General features: G+C 33.8%; 1 protein-coding gene across 3 annotated transcripts in view; it reads right to left on the bottom strand.

The window, feature by feature from the left end:
• Positions 1 to 18,408, bottom strand: part of LOC129217370 (adenosine 5'-monophosphoramidase HINT3-like) — a 56,322-nt gene that overhangs the window by 21,601 nt on the left and 16,313 nt on the right. For all 3 annotated transcript variants that reach the window (XM_054851659.1, XM_054851657.1, XM_054851658.1), the window contains exons 2-3: positions 5,625 to 5,742; positions 2,387 to 2,453 (exon numbers count right to left, since the gene is read on the bottom strand). In XM_054851659.1, coding sequence (XP_054707634.1) covers positions 2,387 to 2,453; positions 5,625 to 5,742 — 185 coding nt within the window. The remainder of the gene's footprint in view (positions 1 to 2,386; positions 2,454 to 5,624; positions 5,743 to 18,408) is intronic.

The following is an 18,408-nucleotide window of genomic DNA, read 5'->3' as shown; positions in this document are numbered from 1 at the left end:
GAGTGTCTTACATTCCATTCACTCTAAAATTTGCTCATAAAACATTACTAAAAGTCACTCTAAAATTTTCACTCTCTAATACATTCACTGTATCCCAATCTGTATATATGTAGGCTAGGTTTTAGACCAGTCAGAGTATGTGTTGAAGTATAAACTGGTAAAAAAAATCTTGAGACAACCTATGTCAGTTTTAATTATCTTGAGCAAAACTAAAATCTGAAGAAAAATAGAGGCAAATAAAAAGCATTTTTAATGAGTCAATCAAGTTATAGTTTTCTAAACCTCTCTCTTTACACCCATTCAATACATCCTTGTTTAAATCTTTAAGCAATTTGTTACCCTTTTTTAAAGGCAGCTCAGTTTGAAGAATTGTTTTGGAGTGGTTTGGCTCAGTGCTTTTGCAGCTGCACCAAACTGCGCCAAAACAATTCTTCTGCTACAAAATGTCTTTTTCTGAAACTTTTCTGGTAAATCGCAATTTACATAACAAAATGAGGAAATTTAAACTTATTTTTTCCCATATGAAAACAACAACATTTATTTTATAACTAGCTGCGTCGCCCAGCTTTGCATGGTATACCTTGAAAATAATAGTTATGTCTAGTGACGCATGTTCAACAATCAAGCTTGAAAAAAAAAAATTTGCGGCAGATTGAGGAAAAATAGCCAAAAAGTAAGCATTTTAAATCCTCTGATTGCAGGAAAAGCCTCAAAACAAAATCCAAAATTTTATTTATTTATATTCGAGGAAAAAAATGGCAACAGATCTTTCATTTAATGATTTTCTTCACCGCTACAAATTTTCATAAAGGCATTGTTACCGAAAGTTGAGTTGAAACACTGAATAATAATTTGAATGGAGGAAAACCTTCGAAAAATAGGGATTTTATTTTAAAATCCAAGAGTAATAACTAATAGTTTTTAATAAAAATCTCTGCTAATTATTATCAGAGGATTATGTTAAATAGCCAAACATGAAGACTGGAAGATTGCGAATCCATCAATACCTGGCTCGATGGCCAGTTCATTGGTGTTCGGGAGAAGTTACTTGGACATACATGGATACATACGCTCAGTTTTTAATTATATAAGATATACGCCATTGATATAACAACGCCATTTAGTGCTAGTGCCTTCGATTAAAAATGAAAAATAGATGGGGAAAATGAAGCAGTATGGGAAAAAGTGCCTTATGTGGATTAGGGAAGGGGGTCATATTCATATGATTGTTAAATTTCTGCATTTCATTTAGTAAATTTTACTTTTAAAAAATCAAAAAATTAACTATTTAAAATTGGGGGGGAAAAAATTATATTTTTGCCCAGTATACTTGGCATTATCTACTGCAGGGTTTCCCAAACTGTGGTCTGTGGACCCTGCAGGGATCCGCTTTGCTTTTATAGGGGGTTTGCCACAAACTTTAGGGGGGAGGGAATGTGTAAATCCTCAAATGATATCCTGAAAACAGAATTCTACTAAATTTGCAATGTGTCGCTGAACAATTCAGTTCAAGAGGGGGGAACTCTGGCCTATCTTTTTCAGAAACTGCAGATTTTACGCTTCTAAATCTAAAATTTCCATAAATTACGCTTATTTGGTGGAAAACTCGCACAAAATGTCAAGTTTTATGCGTTATTTGCTGGAATTTTAGATTTTCTTCAAATTTAAAGAAATCTAGAATTTTGGCAAAGTTAAGATGTTTGTAGGAATTCTACAGAAAATCATCTTTCTGCCTGAAGAAGTGTTATGCTACTTAAGTGCCTTACGTCTTCAGGGTCCCATCCAACGATCAAGCCACAAATAGTGGTGGGTACGGAGGACTCTGGAGTGAAAAGTGTTGCGATATTTTTCCGGTTTTTGCCGGAATTCCAGCTGTTAAGTTTATTTTGTAAAGTTTCACTTCCTTGTTCCCTTTTTCAGACCTCAGAAGCCCTATATTTCTTATGAATCTGAAAAAATTCTAATTTTTCTTGCATTTTTGGTTCCTATTTCCTTATTTTCCCCCCTCGATCCTTTTCCACAGCAATTTCTGCTATAAGCGTATGTTTTGAAACATACTAACATTGAAACATATGCTTCACTGAAAATTGCGTTTCTTGTTTGAGATTTCAAACCATTTGCATACTGAAAAAAATTTTAGTTATTTTGAAAATTTTGTGCTATTTCATCTATTATTTTAGCAATTCATTTATTTATTTGGCAGCATTGGAGACATTTTAGAATGCAATATCTTGTTCTCTATTTTAGAAAATATTCATGGAAAAATGATTCTACCAATTTTAAATTAACAAATAAAAGATCGTCAGAATATTAACTTGAAAAGATTGAAAATGAAAAAGATGTGTCCATCCTATGATTGCTTATTTAAAATATATGTTATGTTTACCTTTGTGATTTTGCTCCAGCTCCTTGTTGGGCAAGTACATTTCTCCCAATTGCTTCCATCATTCGCACTAATAAAAAAAAAAGTGAATTTAGATCACAATAAGGAAATGATTTGCATGCATTTCAGCCCATTCTCTTAATGATAACTGTTCAAATTGTAAAAAAGCATTAAAAGACTTAGTACATTATGGAATAAGTAAATTGACACAACGTGTATCAAGTGTTCCAGCATTGATGAAAATGTATTGCATTCAGTGGCGTAGGAAAGAGGATGGTCCCCAGGTCTGGACCCCTCCCTTGAGGCTCAAAATTAAGCTGCAATAATTTAATTTAAAGTTATTCCATTCCAATTAGAATACTTTTTTCACTATCTAATTAATTTTACGTATGTAATGCTGTTTATGTAAAATTAAAATCAAAAAACTCTACTTCAGTTAACATTTTCAAGTATCAGTGTTGACTGATTTTAGGCAGTACACCCCTTTGAGAATTTCTAGCTACACCACTAATTGCATTGAACTGAAAAGACTATGTGTTTAATGATCTGAAAGATGTGTTAAACTTTGTCATAAAACATTGTAAGAGGGGAAGGAGTGCATTTTTTGATTTGAAGGATCCCCTCCAAAATGTATTTCTCCTGTATATTGTAACCTGTTATGAGAAAAAAAAAAATTATATTCAGCGTTTAGTATTACAGGGAACTTATACATTTTTTTCTCTTTTTATGCTCCCTCTAAACAGATGTCTTCAGCCTGGGTTACACAGAACACTAGGGTTCCCTGGAACTTTGACAGGGGTTTTGCAAATGCTCACTATTTTCTCAATAAAGGTGCCAAAATTTTAGTAAAAATTGGGAGTCAGTTTTATAAATGCTCTTATATAGATATGTAGAGAATCTTTTTACTTTTGTTTAAGGTGAAAAAAAGATGGATACAATATAGCCACTGCCAGTGCACCAAATTTAAGTTAAGACCTAATTTAAAAGTTAATTAAAGCCTCCAGCCTAACTATAAGATTTGTCAGAAAGGATGTGACTAATCCATTCTAATATTTTTGTGTGTGTTGGAAAACAAAAGTCTGGTAAGCATTTTTTAATTCCTATGTTTTCCTTTTCTTGTAATGTAAAACCCATTAAGAAAGGATTAACCGTTTCATATTTTGTTCCCTTTTCCATTGTTCCCTCCATGTTTATTTGCAATGATTTCATAGCATCCGATATTGAAACTAATTATTTTTAAATCTCGTTTATGATCAAATATGTTCTTTGACTGAAAATCTTGTTTGAGAATACATTGTTATAATTACACGCGAGAAAGCTTGATGCTTCTTCATTAGTCAACTACATTTATGAAATTGACGAGGCTATTTGTGGGAATATATTGAAGTTGTGTAACCTAAATTTCTGGAATTGTGCTATGTAACTAAGTTATTGAGCACAATTCCAGCTCAAAATATATATTTTTCTGACACTGCTGTCTAAAGAATCGCTTTAGTTGCATTTTTAGAGCTTCTATTTCGAAAAATTGTCGGTCCTCTAAACGGTTCTAAAGGTGGCCTACAAAGGTGCTGTTAAGTGTTTAACTTCAAAAATTCCCGGCCGTAGAACCTAGAACCCCTTCAACCTCTAACATTTTCTAGATGAAAGATAGTCTAGAACCCTTTTTAAAGACTATAAATTAGAAAATTTCCTGGGGGCGAGCCCTCGAACCTTTCCTTACCGAACCATCACCAAAGTTAATCTAAAACAGCGTTTTAAGAGCAAAATTTCCAGGGAACTTCCCCTAAACCTCCCTCTACCTAACTTACTTTGATATAAAACTGGCGGGTTTAACGTCTCAATTTAAAAAAAGGAATGTAAGGGCTCTCCCAAACCTCTTCTTTTCCTAACATTATCAAAACTCATCAAAAATGCATTTTTAAGACTACAAATTTGAAAAGTTTCCGGGTTAGACCTCTTCCCCCCTCCCCTCTCATCAAGGAGTGAATATATACTCAAGATTAGGTTCATACTGTCAGATAATAAGACCTAGTAATGATTTCCTCTTAAACCCAAAACTGAAACCTTGGGTTTGAAAAATCTTGCCTTGTGATTTGAGATACGTTTGAAATAATTATAGGTCGATCAATTTGCATCTTTACCTTGCGACTGCCCTGCACATATGCATGTAGGGAAAGTTATAGAAAAGGCATTCATAGTTTTATTTGTAAACAACGTTAAATTTTGTTTTTAAACAAATTTAGTTGTTTCTGAAAATTGTAAGAATTTCATGTGAACACAGAACATTAAAAACTTTTTTCTTTTCTTTTTTGCATTTGTAAGGGGGGGGGGATTGCCACCACAAGTTACCGCCCCTTGTGTCACGTATGCTATCCACGCCACTGTTTTTATCATGCTTTTATTTGTAAAAAAAATATTTTTACTGCTTTTTTCTTTATGTATAATGTTTTATAACATCATATGCAAAATTAAACTTTAATTATTGGGAAATTGTACAAACTCAGTGTGTATCTGCAGTATGTATTTTTTCTCTCAGTTACTTCAAATATCATTTCTTTCAAAAGCGTTTTCCTTCAGAATTGAAAATCTGACTCTTGCAAAAACATAGAAATCATTAAATTTGAAAGGGCCAAACCTCTAACATACTCTTATTATTTTTCAAAAAATATGAATTTTAGAAGTATAACTTAGAATGCGCATTTGCTTTATATGCTCCTATTGGTTATACAAAAATCAATAGACTATATCAATAGAATCAAATTTAATTGATCATATAGATTTCATGAGAAATGTGTTTGGTAAAACCCTCCCGGAAACAAAAAATCTGGTTATACGGGTCCTGAAATCACTAATGATTGTAGCGTTTTTAGAGCGTCAATGTCAAAAAAATAAATAAATAAATAAAAATAAAAATAAATAAATAAATAATAAATAATAATAATAATAATAATAAATAATAATAATAATAATAAATAATAATAATAAATCTATACAGATTAATATTTCCTTTGCTTTAAAATATTCTATCTGTATAAAGATATCACAGTTTATAGGGGGAGGGAGGGCGATCAGCCTTGGCGACAGAAACCTATGCTACACCATTCGCATATGTTACCTATTAATTAACAGTCTGTCTATGCTTTTAATTAAAATAAAGAGGAACTCAAATTTGATGATATTTCACGGGAGGTCCCCCCCCCCTCTTTTAAAAATATGGGACAATGAGAAAGCGCATACTTACGTTTCGGGATGTATTCCACGGAAAGCTTGCTTCCATCTCTTATGTGTTCTTTAGGGATGATGAGGTAATGATGAGTAGCAGCTGGAGTTATGTTAGGAAAGGCAACAAAATTGTCATCCTGAAAAGGGTACAATGAAAATAAACCTTCATCAATGAGTATCTTTTGTAAATATTTATTAATTTATTAGCAGCCTGCCCAAAGAATGAACGTTAACACTAGACCAGTGAAAGTATAGTTCGTTATTCAAAAAAATCAAAAAGAAAATAATATGAAGTTACAAACAGGGGCGGATATATGAGGAGGGTCATGGGGGTCATGACCCTCCTAGACAGTTGACAATGTTATCCATCCATTCGTCTTTTACATGATCAGATGACTGAATGTCGAATGTCATGCAAATATATTGCATTGTGTTCAAATACTTTAAGAATGAAATGCAAGTAATTGCAGTAATGTTTACGCAAAACTTTACAATAATACTTTTTATTGCGCATGATATTAATTTAAAAAGTTCATGCTCTATTTGGCGCCAGAAATTTTTCGTATCCGTTCTTCGGACTGCTCCCGCTTTCTTTCTTAGACGAAATGCCAACAGTAATTTCCATTAAAAATCAAAAAGGGGTTAGGGGATCAATGAAAGGAAGCTTTTGAAAAAGGTAAGAGAGAAAAGTAAAAACAAAAAAAAATAATAATAGAAGGTTTAAATTTAACGATGAGTGTAAAAGAAATTCCAAATAAGAGAAGCCTATAAGAAACGTAGGGTTTAAAACAAAAATAATACGTATTCATTGAAACATTGGGGGGGGGGGGGGGGGGGACCGTCCCTCACTTTTTATGGTTCATTTATTTATTTTTGTTTCTAATTTAGGAAGCAAAACTAGAATTTATAAGCAAAGCGGAAATGTCATAATTTTCATATCATAATTATTTGTTTTACTTTGTATATCTGTTTACGAAACATTATTTAGACCAAGCAGTAACTTTTAGTTTATTTATTCATTGTTTAGATGTTAGTAAATCAATTGTTTTGCTTAAACAAGCCGTACCTGCTTAATTACATTTTTACCAAGTGTTTGTGTCATCTCAAAATACTTTAGGGTAAATAATGTAAGTCTAATTCATGTCTAAGTTTTTCGTCCGGGAAAGTTATTGTGTACATAATTCATCAAAATCTTAAGAGAAAAGTTTTTTAAGCTGTTAGATTTACATCAATTACCACTCATATGCTATCAAAACCAGCCTTAGCAAAATTTTGTACTTTTTTTTTTTTTTTTGCCGCTAAAAATCTTATGGCTTTTGGTTGTCTTTTTTTTTTTTTTTTTTTTTTTTGCCCCTCTCCTCCCCCCCCCCTTTTTAGTCCAAATCGCCAAATCCCAATTTAGTCGTCTGATTTACAAGATAATTTTACGCTTTTTCACTGATGAGAAAAATTTCTTTAACTGGGTTAACCCCGCCCACCACTCTTTTACTTACACCCCCTAAAATACCTGAAGCAGAAACAAAAGTTTCCTCTCTTTTTTCTCGTGTCTACCATCTTTCGCCCCAATCCCCAAGGGGATGGGGAAGATGCATGAGAATCTCCCAGTGGGGGGGGGGGTACGTCAATTCAAACTGGTTGTAGGGATTTCGTTTTAGGGGGACAATCGGTGTAGGGAAATTCTAAGCGGATTATTTTTCCCGGTTCCGAGCACGTGCGTATTTTTACTCGGACTTTTTCCCTTTTTTCCAAAATCGTTGTTCAGTACGAAAATGAACAGCATTAAATTCATCGATTTAATCAGAGGAAACTAATATTACACAACGAATATTTATACAGGATTCACAACAAATCCACGAACAGAACGTACTGGAAATGCGCCAGTATTATAAACTGCAGAGCAAGGGTGGTTTTAAGTAAAAGACAATTTGAAAGTATAATTGGAAGTCATAACCATGTACCCGTTCAGAGTTTTTATTATGCTTAACGATTTCTGGGAGGTGGGGGGGGGGGGCTAATGGGAGTTAACGCCTAAAATTGAATTACTTTTGGAAAAAAGACGTAATTTTGTACGTTGACTTACGCTCTGTATATAAGCAGAAAAAACGTAATCAATAAAAATAAACACTGTATTTGTACATGCGAAAACATGATCATGATCACGTTACTCGCTATCTACCGTTTGCAAGGAGAGTAGGTTTTGACAAACGTAAGATATTGGGCAATGTGACCACTATGAGCAATCCTGATTGCTGAATCAGAATCAAGTGAAAAAATCTCCCAACTCAAAGAATAAACAATTTAGTTGAAATACTCAGTACTTAAAGAACAGAATGAAAATCCATTCCGCTCCTGATAAAAAGGTATTTTATTGAAACATCTGTTACAGTTACAACGAAGGCAAATTTGTCATCAACATACTCACTCCAGTTGAATCAACTGAAACTACACATATATTCCTACCAAAAAGAATCACAGATTTTATGATAAAGCGTATTTTATGTAAAAGGTATGTTTTAGGTAAAAATGAATTTTCACTGTGCTTCTAATTTCAGTGAAGGGCAATTCCACGAAAATGACAATTTTTACGAAATATTTTTTTTTCATTAATTTATCGGAATGATTTTGTGAACTATATCACTCATTATGCCTCATTCATTATGCGTTGGGGGCCTTTGTGGCTTTGTGGTAGAAACTTCGCTTCAAATGCCGGTAAACGTGGGTTCGATAACCTCGGATGCTCTGAGTGGTGTATTTCCTTTCTTTACGCTGAAAATCTTTCTCATGTTGTCTTATGTGTGAATAAATAAAAAAGTCCAAAATCTCGAGGCAATGTCCCTCAATCCTTCCATGGTTATTAACTATGGACACGTAAGCAACAACAGTAGTGTCATATAAGTTAAAGGCAACAATTTTTAACTTAATTAAAAATATGTTAATTTTTATAGTAATGAATGGACTTTAAAAGCCACTCCACCACAGTCATTCCGTCAAAACACATTAACTTGAATTTGTCAACCTAGTGCATGAAAAATTATTTAAAAATTAACAGTTTCTTAATGTTACTTCTCTATCACGAAAATATTTGTCAGTTAAAAGATTGAATTAGTACACAATTTTACAAAAATATCGTTTTGTTCTATGAAGTCCAAAAATTTGGTTCAGAAAAGTTTCATTTCATCACAGAGCAGAAAATAGCACAAACATTGAGGAAAAAGGAATAGAATTTTTTTTCTTCTCTATCTTGTTTTTCATATTTTAACAATGAAGTGCGGAGAAAAAACAAAGTCAGCTGAAATGAAAATAATTCCACTGTAAAAAAAAAAAGATTTGCTCTGAACTTAAAAGGCATTATTTTCTGTATTGTAATTAAAATGCAGGGCTGTGAACATTACCGTACGCTGTGTGTACTTTTTTTAAAAAGGAGTTTTTTTTCTTAAATTTGAATTTATTTTTATGCGTCACGTGTGGCACATCCAAGGTAAACCTCATTTAATAGACTGTATAAATTACTTAATGGGTCACTCTCCAGAATGTGTAACTTTTGAGTCAAAATATTTTGTTTTGGGGTGAACCCTTTTTTCTTCAGTATACATACATAAATAAAAAGGTTTTTACTCCAATATACCGAATGCTGCAGTTTTCAATGATGTTATGAATTTTTGAAAATGAATTAGTGTTTAAAAGTCATTGATTTACATTTTTTTTTAAATACTTGCGCACCCCTTTTTCATAAAGAAACTGTCCTCCACCTACACTTTTCGTAATAATCTAATTTCCTAAATGCCATCCTGAAGTTAATTTATTTAATGGCTTAAAAAATACTCTAGTTTGTATGAAATAGTTTTTGTTAATTTTATTATTATACTAGCGGTACCCGCATTTGCTACCACCTTGCCCGTAGTAGCAAATCAAAAGACCATTTGGTTCGTCTGTATATTTACAGGTAGCTTCTGTTATGCATTTAGTGATTTTGTTTTTCAGGAACTCTACATATTTTCGTTAGATTTTAAAAATATCCACCTGTGACTACCAGTTGATTGGCCTGTTTTACGTCAACAGTGGTATTTCTTGCGAGGAAAATGCAAAACAAAAACATGTTTTCATGTAAAATATGACTCAATATTGTTGGCGCTCGGTGGAAGTGTCAAAGACATCAAATTCGCAGGAAGTGTGGTGTGGAGCGCAGTAAACATGATGAGCAAATCAAGACTTCCACAATATGCACCAATCTGAGAGTTAGACGCCAGTTTTCAATTGAAATTTGTTTCTTCATGCAAGTCAAAAACGCTGCTTCACGGGATAAACACTTGTTTCGCCAACGCTTGATTGCATGAATCCATGCTCCACCGTTCTTGTTTTCAACTGGTTTTGATTTGGACTCAAGACCGAACGCCAACAATCTTCAGCTGCAGTACATTACGCTTGTCACTCAATTTGGCACATAATTTTGAGCTTCAAATTTGTCGTCGTATAACTAAGTTTGCGTCACATCCTAGCCAATTTATGACGTCACTTCGATCCCATTACTTCCGTGATTTTACTACCACTGTAAGCTTCTTGAAGATTTTTTGGGGGAAAAAATCAGATTTAAAGAAAAAGGTAATTAAATTTTATTGATTATAAAACAAATATATTTCATCAGCATTTGTCGACTCTTAAATGTGTTATCAGTTGATCAACGAATAGTTTCCTTCGACAAAGAAAATTGTCGTACAAAGTGAGAGGAAACAGCAGGTAAATCGAGAGATTTTATTGTTTAGAAAAAGAGAAGATAAGTTCTCTGATAATTGGCATCTGGAACCATGGTGCTAATGTAGGGTGCTGTCTTCGTTAATTTCATGTGTCCTTGGCCGAGGACCACTAGTCACTTCATTAGCACAGTACGCGTTCTAACTTTCGTGTGTTAGTATGGAACGCAGTGTATTTCTGTTATCGTGCATCTGAGAGACAGTAACTAAAGTTTTATTTAAATATAATTTTTTTAAAATAGTTTCACACATTGTACAAATACTGAGCACTCCTGACCGATAAGTGTATTTGTTTTTCAATTTCACGTTCACTTGGAGTTTTAACAACATCATTTGCACCAATTGCAATTGCATAAATTATTTTCTTAGAAAGTTTTTTTTTTTTTTTTTTTGCTACACGCTACGTAAAATGTGAATTGTTCCCCCAACAATTAATATTTCTTCAGATCTTTCTTGGGGACGTAAAATATAGACAGATAGTCTGATTTGTTTCGCAGCAGATTTTTTACTTCGATAATAGTTTTGAAACAACTTGAAGGACTTTTGAAATATGTTTACATTTTATGGCAACAGTAATTAAAATTTAGGCACTTTAAGATAATTGTATTTAGAATTGTTTCTACTCGTAGTCGATGAAGCATGTATTCCTCTATCATTTCTATTTCTGCGAATTAAAGAAGTTATTGTATGTCACCAACATTTTCCACTCAGATTTCAACGTGGTTTTCTATTAACCACTCCGGTAAATCCACTCCGGTATCTTCCGCAGTTTTGTATTAACCGCTCCGGTATCTTCCGTAGTTTTGCATTTAACCGCTCCAGTATCTTCCGTAGTTTTGTATTAATTACACGACCCGACTAACTAAAAGTGAGGTTCTAGGCCCACAATGCTTTAGAGGCCCCCTCTCTATTCCATCACTTTAAATCGATGCAAAATAATGTTTAATATTTACTTAAAAGAGGATTTTTTTATTTTTTTCACAAAAACACATATTTTTTTAATGCTATGCATAAGTTTTTTTTTTAATTATTTTCCCCTTAGGAAGATGGAGGCCCAGGCCTAGTTGGCCTGTGCCTTAATCAGGCGCTGATTAATTATTCGAGTAAAACACGAAAGTAGTACAATTTCGTTTACTAAACTTACTCTTTAATATGTTTCTGAGCAATGACGAATTGCTATGTTTCCTCACTTGACCGTCTTTGACGTCCTTTTGATTTTTCAGATTACCAAGATGAAATGACTGTAATAAATCTAGCTCGTTGTTTTAAATATTTATTAGAGAGACCAATTTTCGTCGTCATGGTTACAAATCGTCTGTGGTTTAAGTTCATTCAAGGCTTAAGTCAAGCAGATTTCACATTAAAAATCCGGGGGGGGGGGGTGAGGGTGTAAAATCATGTTTTTATTTAATTTATTTATTTATTTTTTATTTATTTATTATTTTTTTTCAGGGAAAAAAAAGATGAACTTAAATAGCAAAACTACCTCGAAATATGAAATTTCTAGGTTACTAATTATCATTTAAGAAGGGCAAAAATTCTCAATTTGCCGAATTTAACTCCAAATTTCGCCGAATCGCCAGACAAAATTTGCTGAATAAAGATATTTTTGGTAGGTCACAATGACCTCCTGTGACCTCCCATCGTCCCGTCAGAGCTTCTCTGCTTGTTCTCACCTCTTTTACTGTGTATATCTGTGATATGTGGTGATTCTATCAATGTGGTATATTGATGTGGATTGTATATGTGGTACGGGTCCAATTTCAGTTAGAGAACAAAAGTCATCTCCAGGATCAGGTTATGGCATGTTTTCGAATTAAATAGAGATTCTAATATTTGATATTTCCTATCATTAGTGAGATGAGATGACTTATTTTCAGACTAAAAGGTACGCCCACAGTCAATTGAACTGGAAAGTAAAATAATCTCAATTTGTTTTTTAAGAAAAGTGGAGATTACTGGTTTTCAGACTCAACGGTTCATTTTTTCACTTAGTTTTCTTTGGTTTTGATCATGAATTAATTGATCAATTAATACTACATTTATGCATAAATCAAAATAAGTTTACCAAGAATGTTATTGTTAGTGTTGAAAAATTTAAAATTGTCATAAAATAACTTTTTAAGTGTGCTTCGATTACATTTATAGAATTAAAAAATTACATTTATAGAATTAAAAAATATATCCATAGTTTGAAAAATAAACTTTCAAAAATCAAGCATATAAAATATTAGAAATAACGCACCCAGTATCATTTTTTCCTCAGTCCATATCATTTTATTATCCACATGCTTATAACTTTTGAGCTGGATGGTAATGATATTAATAACACTTGACAAGGCATAAAATATGGATACTTTCGTTACAACTTTGCATTTTCTGAACAGTGGTTCACTTAATATAAGCATTTAAAAAATCAAAACCGCAAAATGACGTTAAAAGTGAATGTTAGAGGTGTGAGTAAGGTTGGTAACGACAGGCGTAATTTTTTCTCCTTACTTTGTTATGAAATGCACCTTATAAGAAAGTTTAGAAATTTCTATGCACAAAATTTTTATTTTTTAGCGATGGCTGCTACTAAAACTGGAAGTTACTTAAGTTAGTTGCACCTATAATGGTCATGAAAGCTTGTAAAGGGTGTCGAATTGGTTACGACGCAAAATACTGGGGACAAGTTTCAACCATGCAAGACATGTATTAATGCAGGGGTTCTCAAACTGGGTGCCGCGGCTCCCTGGAGTGCCGTATAGGAAAAGGCGAAGGGTGCCACTAAGTGTCCAATACATATGTTGGGTGGGTATGCCAAATAAAGTCATACAGACCAATCCCCATCCCCATTTTTTGGATGTAGCATAGTAAAAATTAGTTAGATCGAGACTTCATAGATCATAAAGAACTCATCGAAGTAAACGTGAAATTTTTGGTAATGATTTTGATGTTATCAAATGTGGTTTAATATCTATTTATTGCTATAAAAGACTCAATTCGTATTACTTTGATAGTGTACTTTTTGGTGTTTTTGTCTTCAGTTCTACGTGAAGTAAGCTCAGAGTTTTCTTTATAAGGGCCCATATACCTAATAAGGTCAAATCGCTTTTCTTTGCTAAAACTACTGAAATACCTAACGAAACTTAATTTTTCACTTGGCTTTATTTTTTTCCTAGTTTCTGTGACTCATTTGAAGAATATACAAAGACCGCATTCAATTATAAAGGAGCGAGATATTATCTTTTGAACCTTAGGGTAGCCTTATTTGGCACAGTTATGCACTTATCTCAAAAAATAAGGGTGCCGTGAGAAAATTCTAATTCTTCAAAGAATGCCGCGAGTAGGAAAATTTTTAGAACTCCTGTATTAATGTATGCAATCAAGTAAAAACAAACTTTGATTTGAAACTAAAACACTACTTGTAGCATTGTAAAAATAGTGATGCCTTTTTTTTTTTTTTTTTTTGCTGTTTAGGCACGAACATTAAGGATATTAAAGACAGAAATTCTGATAAGAGACAATGGATGATAATGACATTTTAGCACTTATATATTAAGCCTCCCCATCAATAAGTATTATTTCGCGCTGATAAATGCCTATAATTTTGTTCTTAATTAAACGATACATAAATGATTATTTGCAAAAATACTATTGCTTAATAAGCAAAGATTTGTTTCTTGTCAGAACATTTAGTCTTATTTAAAGGTAAAGAAACAACAAATATTCACTAATTGAAGATAAACAGATATACATTTGTGATTGAATGAAATATTATCGAAAGTATTATCAAAAACAAAATTCGTACTTTAGCACATTAAAGCATAATAAAAGAGTATTTTGAAAAAGTTTTTTCGAGTATAAATGTTTGAAAGTGGAGGTTATATTTTGTGGTGACCTATTCGCACTCGAGTTGAATTCCTGTCCAAAATGTACGCTCTCTCCACAGTCTTCTACTCTCCAAGGCCACTCCCAACAATTATCCATTGTGCGCATCTCAACGCGTGATGCCATTGTGTCCTACGACCTTGGGATCTATTTGAATAAAAGTATTTCCGAAAAGAAAACATGCGAGTGTTGTCAATGGAATTCCACAAAGCAAAATTATCATTTCTTAAAGAACTGTAAAAAACATTTTCTACCTCAAAATTCGATACAATCACCTGCTTTTACGAAACAATAACAAAAAAATTCGTCGCACCTAGAAGGAGTTGCCAGAATGAAACGAAATTTTATTTACATGAGGGTAACCTTGATATAAGGAGGGAATTACAAAATGCAAGCAAAACGAATTTTTATTACTGGAAAAATAAAAAATGAATGGAGATTTAAGTACCCCGTTGAATCACCTCTAGCGTGAATGTACCAGGTGATGCCGTCAAGCATTGAGGCCTAGCAGTCTCGTACGATGTCCTATGTTATCTCGTACCACAGTTACTGTAAACGCGCCTCGAATTCGTTCAAACTTATTCAACTGGCAGTCTCAAGTGATCCTAGATAGGCTCGATTTGTCACAAATCGGGGTACATCATGCAAGCTAGAGAAGGGGATAATGTTGAAAAGGAAGTCCCTCACACCTTTGCTGTGTGCGACCGAGCATTGTCCTGTTAAGAAATTCGATCTTGGAAGTCCCACCATGAGTACTAACACATGTGACTGAAACCAGAGCAGCCGAGAGCCAATGTAGGCCTCTTGTCAGTTTGGTCACCGCGTCCCCCCCCCCCACACACAAAACTGCTCCGGTTCTAAGCCGGGCCCCTAGTTTTCCACATGGCCTCTCGTCGGCCCTGACAAAAGCATGACACAAACGTGAAGTTAGGCTATCATAGTGCTATGAATCAATATAACGGGTGACCATGTTTCATATATGATAGCAACCCATACAGGGCTCCGCCGTCCCTATGTCCGAGGTCGTGCGAGGCACGACGGCGTCAGAGCCAAAAAGGCGCCGAGCTCTACCGATCAAAAATCCTCCAAGTAAAAAAACTCTGACTAAAAAAGCAAAATTGAATTCTTCATTATGTCGAGTGGCGGTGGTGAAATGATATTGCTCATTGAAACAATTAATCCGTCTCGCAGCGAATCTAAAACGAAAAATCATTGCCTTGTTAGGTCTAACATGCTATTAAAAACGCAATCTTTTACACTGGATACAAGTGGTTAATTAATGCATACATTAGCATTTTCCTAAGTAATGTGGAGCCGTGAATGCTATTTCGGTATGTCTATAGCCCACAAGGTTGAGCATACCAGGCGCAAGAAATTTGCTACTTTCCATTTTGGTTCTTGGGTGAATGTCTTGTATTATAATTCGTGCAATTAGTCTTTTTGTGATTTTTAATTCGTAGTAATTCCACGGCTTCCTTTTATCATACATAAAAAATACGTTTTGCCATTTGTACATTATTTAGATGTGCATAATATTTATGTACTGTAGACAATAATTTACATTAACTTTTTAGTTCTGAAAAGTGATGACTCTTCTCCCCCCTCCTCTTTATTTCTTAAACTATTTGTGCATTAAATAAATTTTTAAAAAAGCTTTGGAAAGACTATATATTTGTTTTACGTATTACATTTAATGCCTTTTGTAACGAATTTTCTTTTTCCAAAAACACATTAGCATATCAAAGGCAGGGTTCGTCAAACTGGCCCGGCGCGAAATAACCCGCTAGGGTTTTTTCGCGCTATCTCGGTAAAGTGCGTTTTTCACAATTTTCTACATTCTGAAACATTTAAACAAACTAAATATTGACCAATATGAAGTCCAGAAATAAACATCTTACTTTCTGGACAGTATATCCTATATTAGAAATTTAAGGTACATAATAGCCGTTTCCCATTTTTCAAAAAGTACTTATCAGGCTAAAGTAAGCAATAGTTATTTCAATAAAATTCCAAAATTTTTCTTTTTAAATTGTTGGGGGAAAATGCTTTGAATGACTGAAACTGGTTATCTCATATTTTTTAACAACAGCTCCATGCAAGGTTTCCTAGAGAAAAAAAAATCATAAGTCAAAAGTCGATTTCGATCACCTCTCCCTTACATCTACCCTTACTCGAAATCGAAATAACTTCGAGATATGAAGTAAAAAAACACCGAGAAGAGATAACTAATTTCTACTCTAAGGTAAAACGCACACTGTGTTCCAAAATTAAAATAAAAATAAAAAAAGAAAGAAAAGAAATATAATTTGAATTCTGAAAATTTGAACTCAAATTATGTTTTTCGCAATCACAAACTGCGACAGGACCCTACTCGTTGGAGTTATTACTTCTAGAAACGGATCCTGTCCCCCCAATGTTGCCTCTCCTTCTGGGCGGTTACGTGTGCATAGTTGTGTGTGTAAGTGTGTAGGCCTTTGTGTGTGCGTAGACCTGTGTGTATGCACGTAGGCATGTGTGAGTGTATGTGTGTGAAGTCGTGTATGTGTGAGCGTGCGTGTGTGTAGGACATGGACGCCTCCGACCAGGAGAAGCGGATAGCTCAGGATCGGAGCAGCCGCGCCGCCTGAAGAGGACGGTGGGCGGTGGTGTTGCAGAGGCCTCTGGTTCAAGCTGAAAAAGGATCCACAACATCAAGGACGGTCAATAAGCAATCGTGACTGCTCAAAATAAAAAAAAATAAAAAAAACATTGTTTTTCTTTTGATAAATTAAAAGCCAAACGTATTTTTTTTTCCATATTACATTTGTCTATAAAACCTCACCCCAGAAGTCAGGGCCGCGCCGTCCCTATGTGCAAGGTCGTGCGTCGCATAACGGCGCCAGAGTCGAAAAGACGCCGAGCTCAGTTGGGGTAAACTTATGATGTTGGGGTAAAACTTTAATTTCTTTTAAAAAGAAGTCTTTGAATTAAAAATTTTCAATAGTTACTGATAGTTGACTTGCTACCTCCCCCTCCATCCTATTTCTTTTATTTTTACTTATTATTTTTCTTTTTTTTTTAGTTCGCCTAAAAATCAAGAATGTCTTTAAAATGTCACTCCTTCGAATCTCTCTCCACCCTCTCCACCCATCCTGCCCTTAAAAGCATTACGAAGCATTTATTACGGCCCCGATTACCAATAAACAACATCGCTTGAAACTGCTTTCAAAAATCGGCTAAAATTGCGTTTTGGGTGCTTTAATTTCGAAAGATGGTTGGCCCTGATGTTACCAAACATGGTCTTACAATCGCTTTCTTTAGACTTCAATTTCAGAAAATATTCGGGAAATTGCCACCAAACCGCTTTCCATAAAAATTGCAGAAATGAGGTTTTTTGAATATGACTTAAGAAAAAACTCTCCTCCTAATATCATAGAATATTGCTTCCGTTTTTAGGACTTAAATTTTGAAACAAAAATTCAGGGGCGAGCTTCACGCTCTTCTTCCGTAAAATGTTCAAAGTTATCTACAATTACATTTTCGTAAGTTAAATTTCGAGAAATTGAGGAGAGAAAATAAATTGATTTCAATCAATTTTTCAAAAAAAAAAAAAGATCGTGGAGAGTCCCAGAGTTACAGAGTCTTTTATTCTAACGTCAATAAATATGGTCTAATTGATTTTTACGGCTGAGCCCCTCATACCTCCCCCCCCCCCACACACACACACACCGAAGTCCGTCAAAAATTGCGTTTTCAAAACTTCAAGTTTCAGAAATTTTCCGAGGAGAACCCCCGGACCTCCCTTTTTAAAAGAGATTTTTTTTTTGCCCCTCTAATGTGCTCCTCTAAAACTATTTTCTAGTTGCGCCACTGCTCCTGTTGTCATGTTTCGACAGGCATAAAATTTTATCAGTTATTCATCACTTAGAAATTAGACAGATATTCAGAGTGGCATTACCTTGATGTTTAAAATATTTTCTTTTTCCAAAACGCATTACGTATTAGCATATCAGAGGAGCTGCTGAACTAGATTAAGTATATATATATATATATATATATATATATATATATATATATATATATATATATATATATATATATATATATATATATATATATATATATATATATATATATATATATATAAACGTACACCATATTTCGAATTTAAACATTCAAAAATTATTTTTTAAATTAATTAAA

Source organism: Uloborus diversus, chromosome 2 (assembly GCF_026930045.1).
Source record: "Uloborus diversus isolate 005 chromosome 2, Udiv.v.3.1, whole genome shotgun sequence".
Taxonomy (NCBI): domain Eukaryota; kingdom Metazoa; phylum Arthropoda; class Arachnida; order Araneae; family Uloboridae; genus Uloborus; species Uloborus diversus.
Note: the sequence above shows the minus strand (reverse complement) of the source record. Positions and strands in the feature narration are given on the sequence as shown.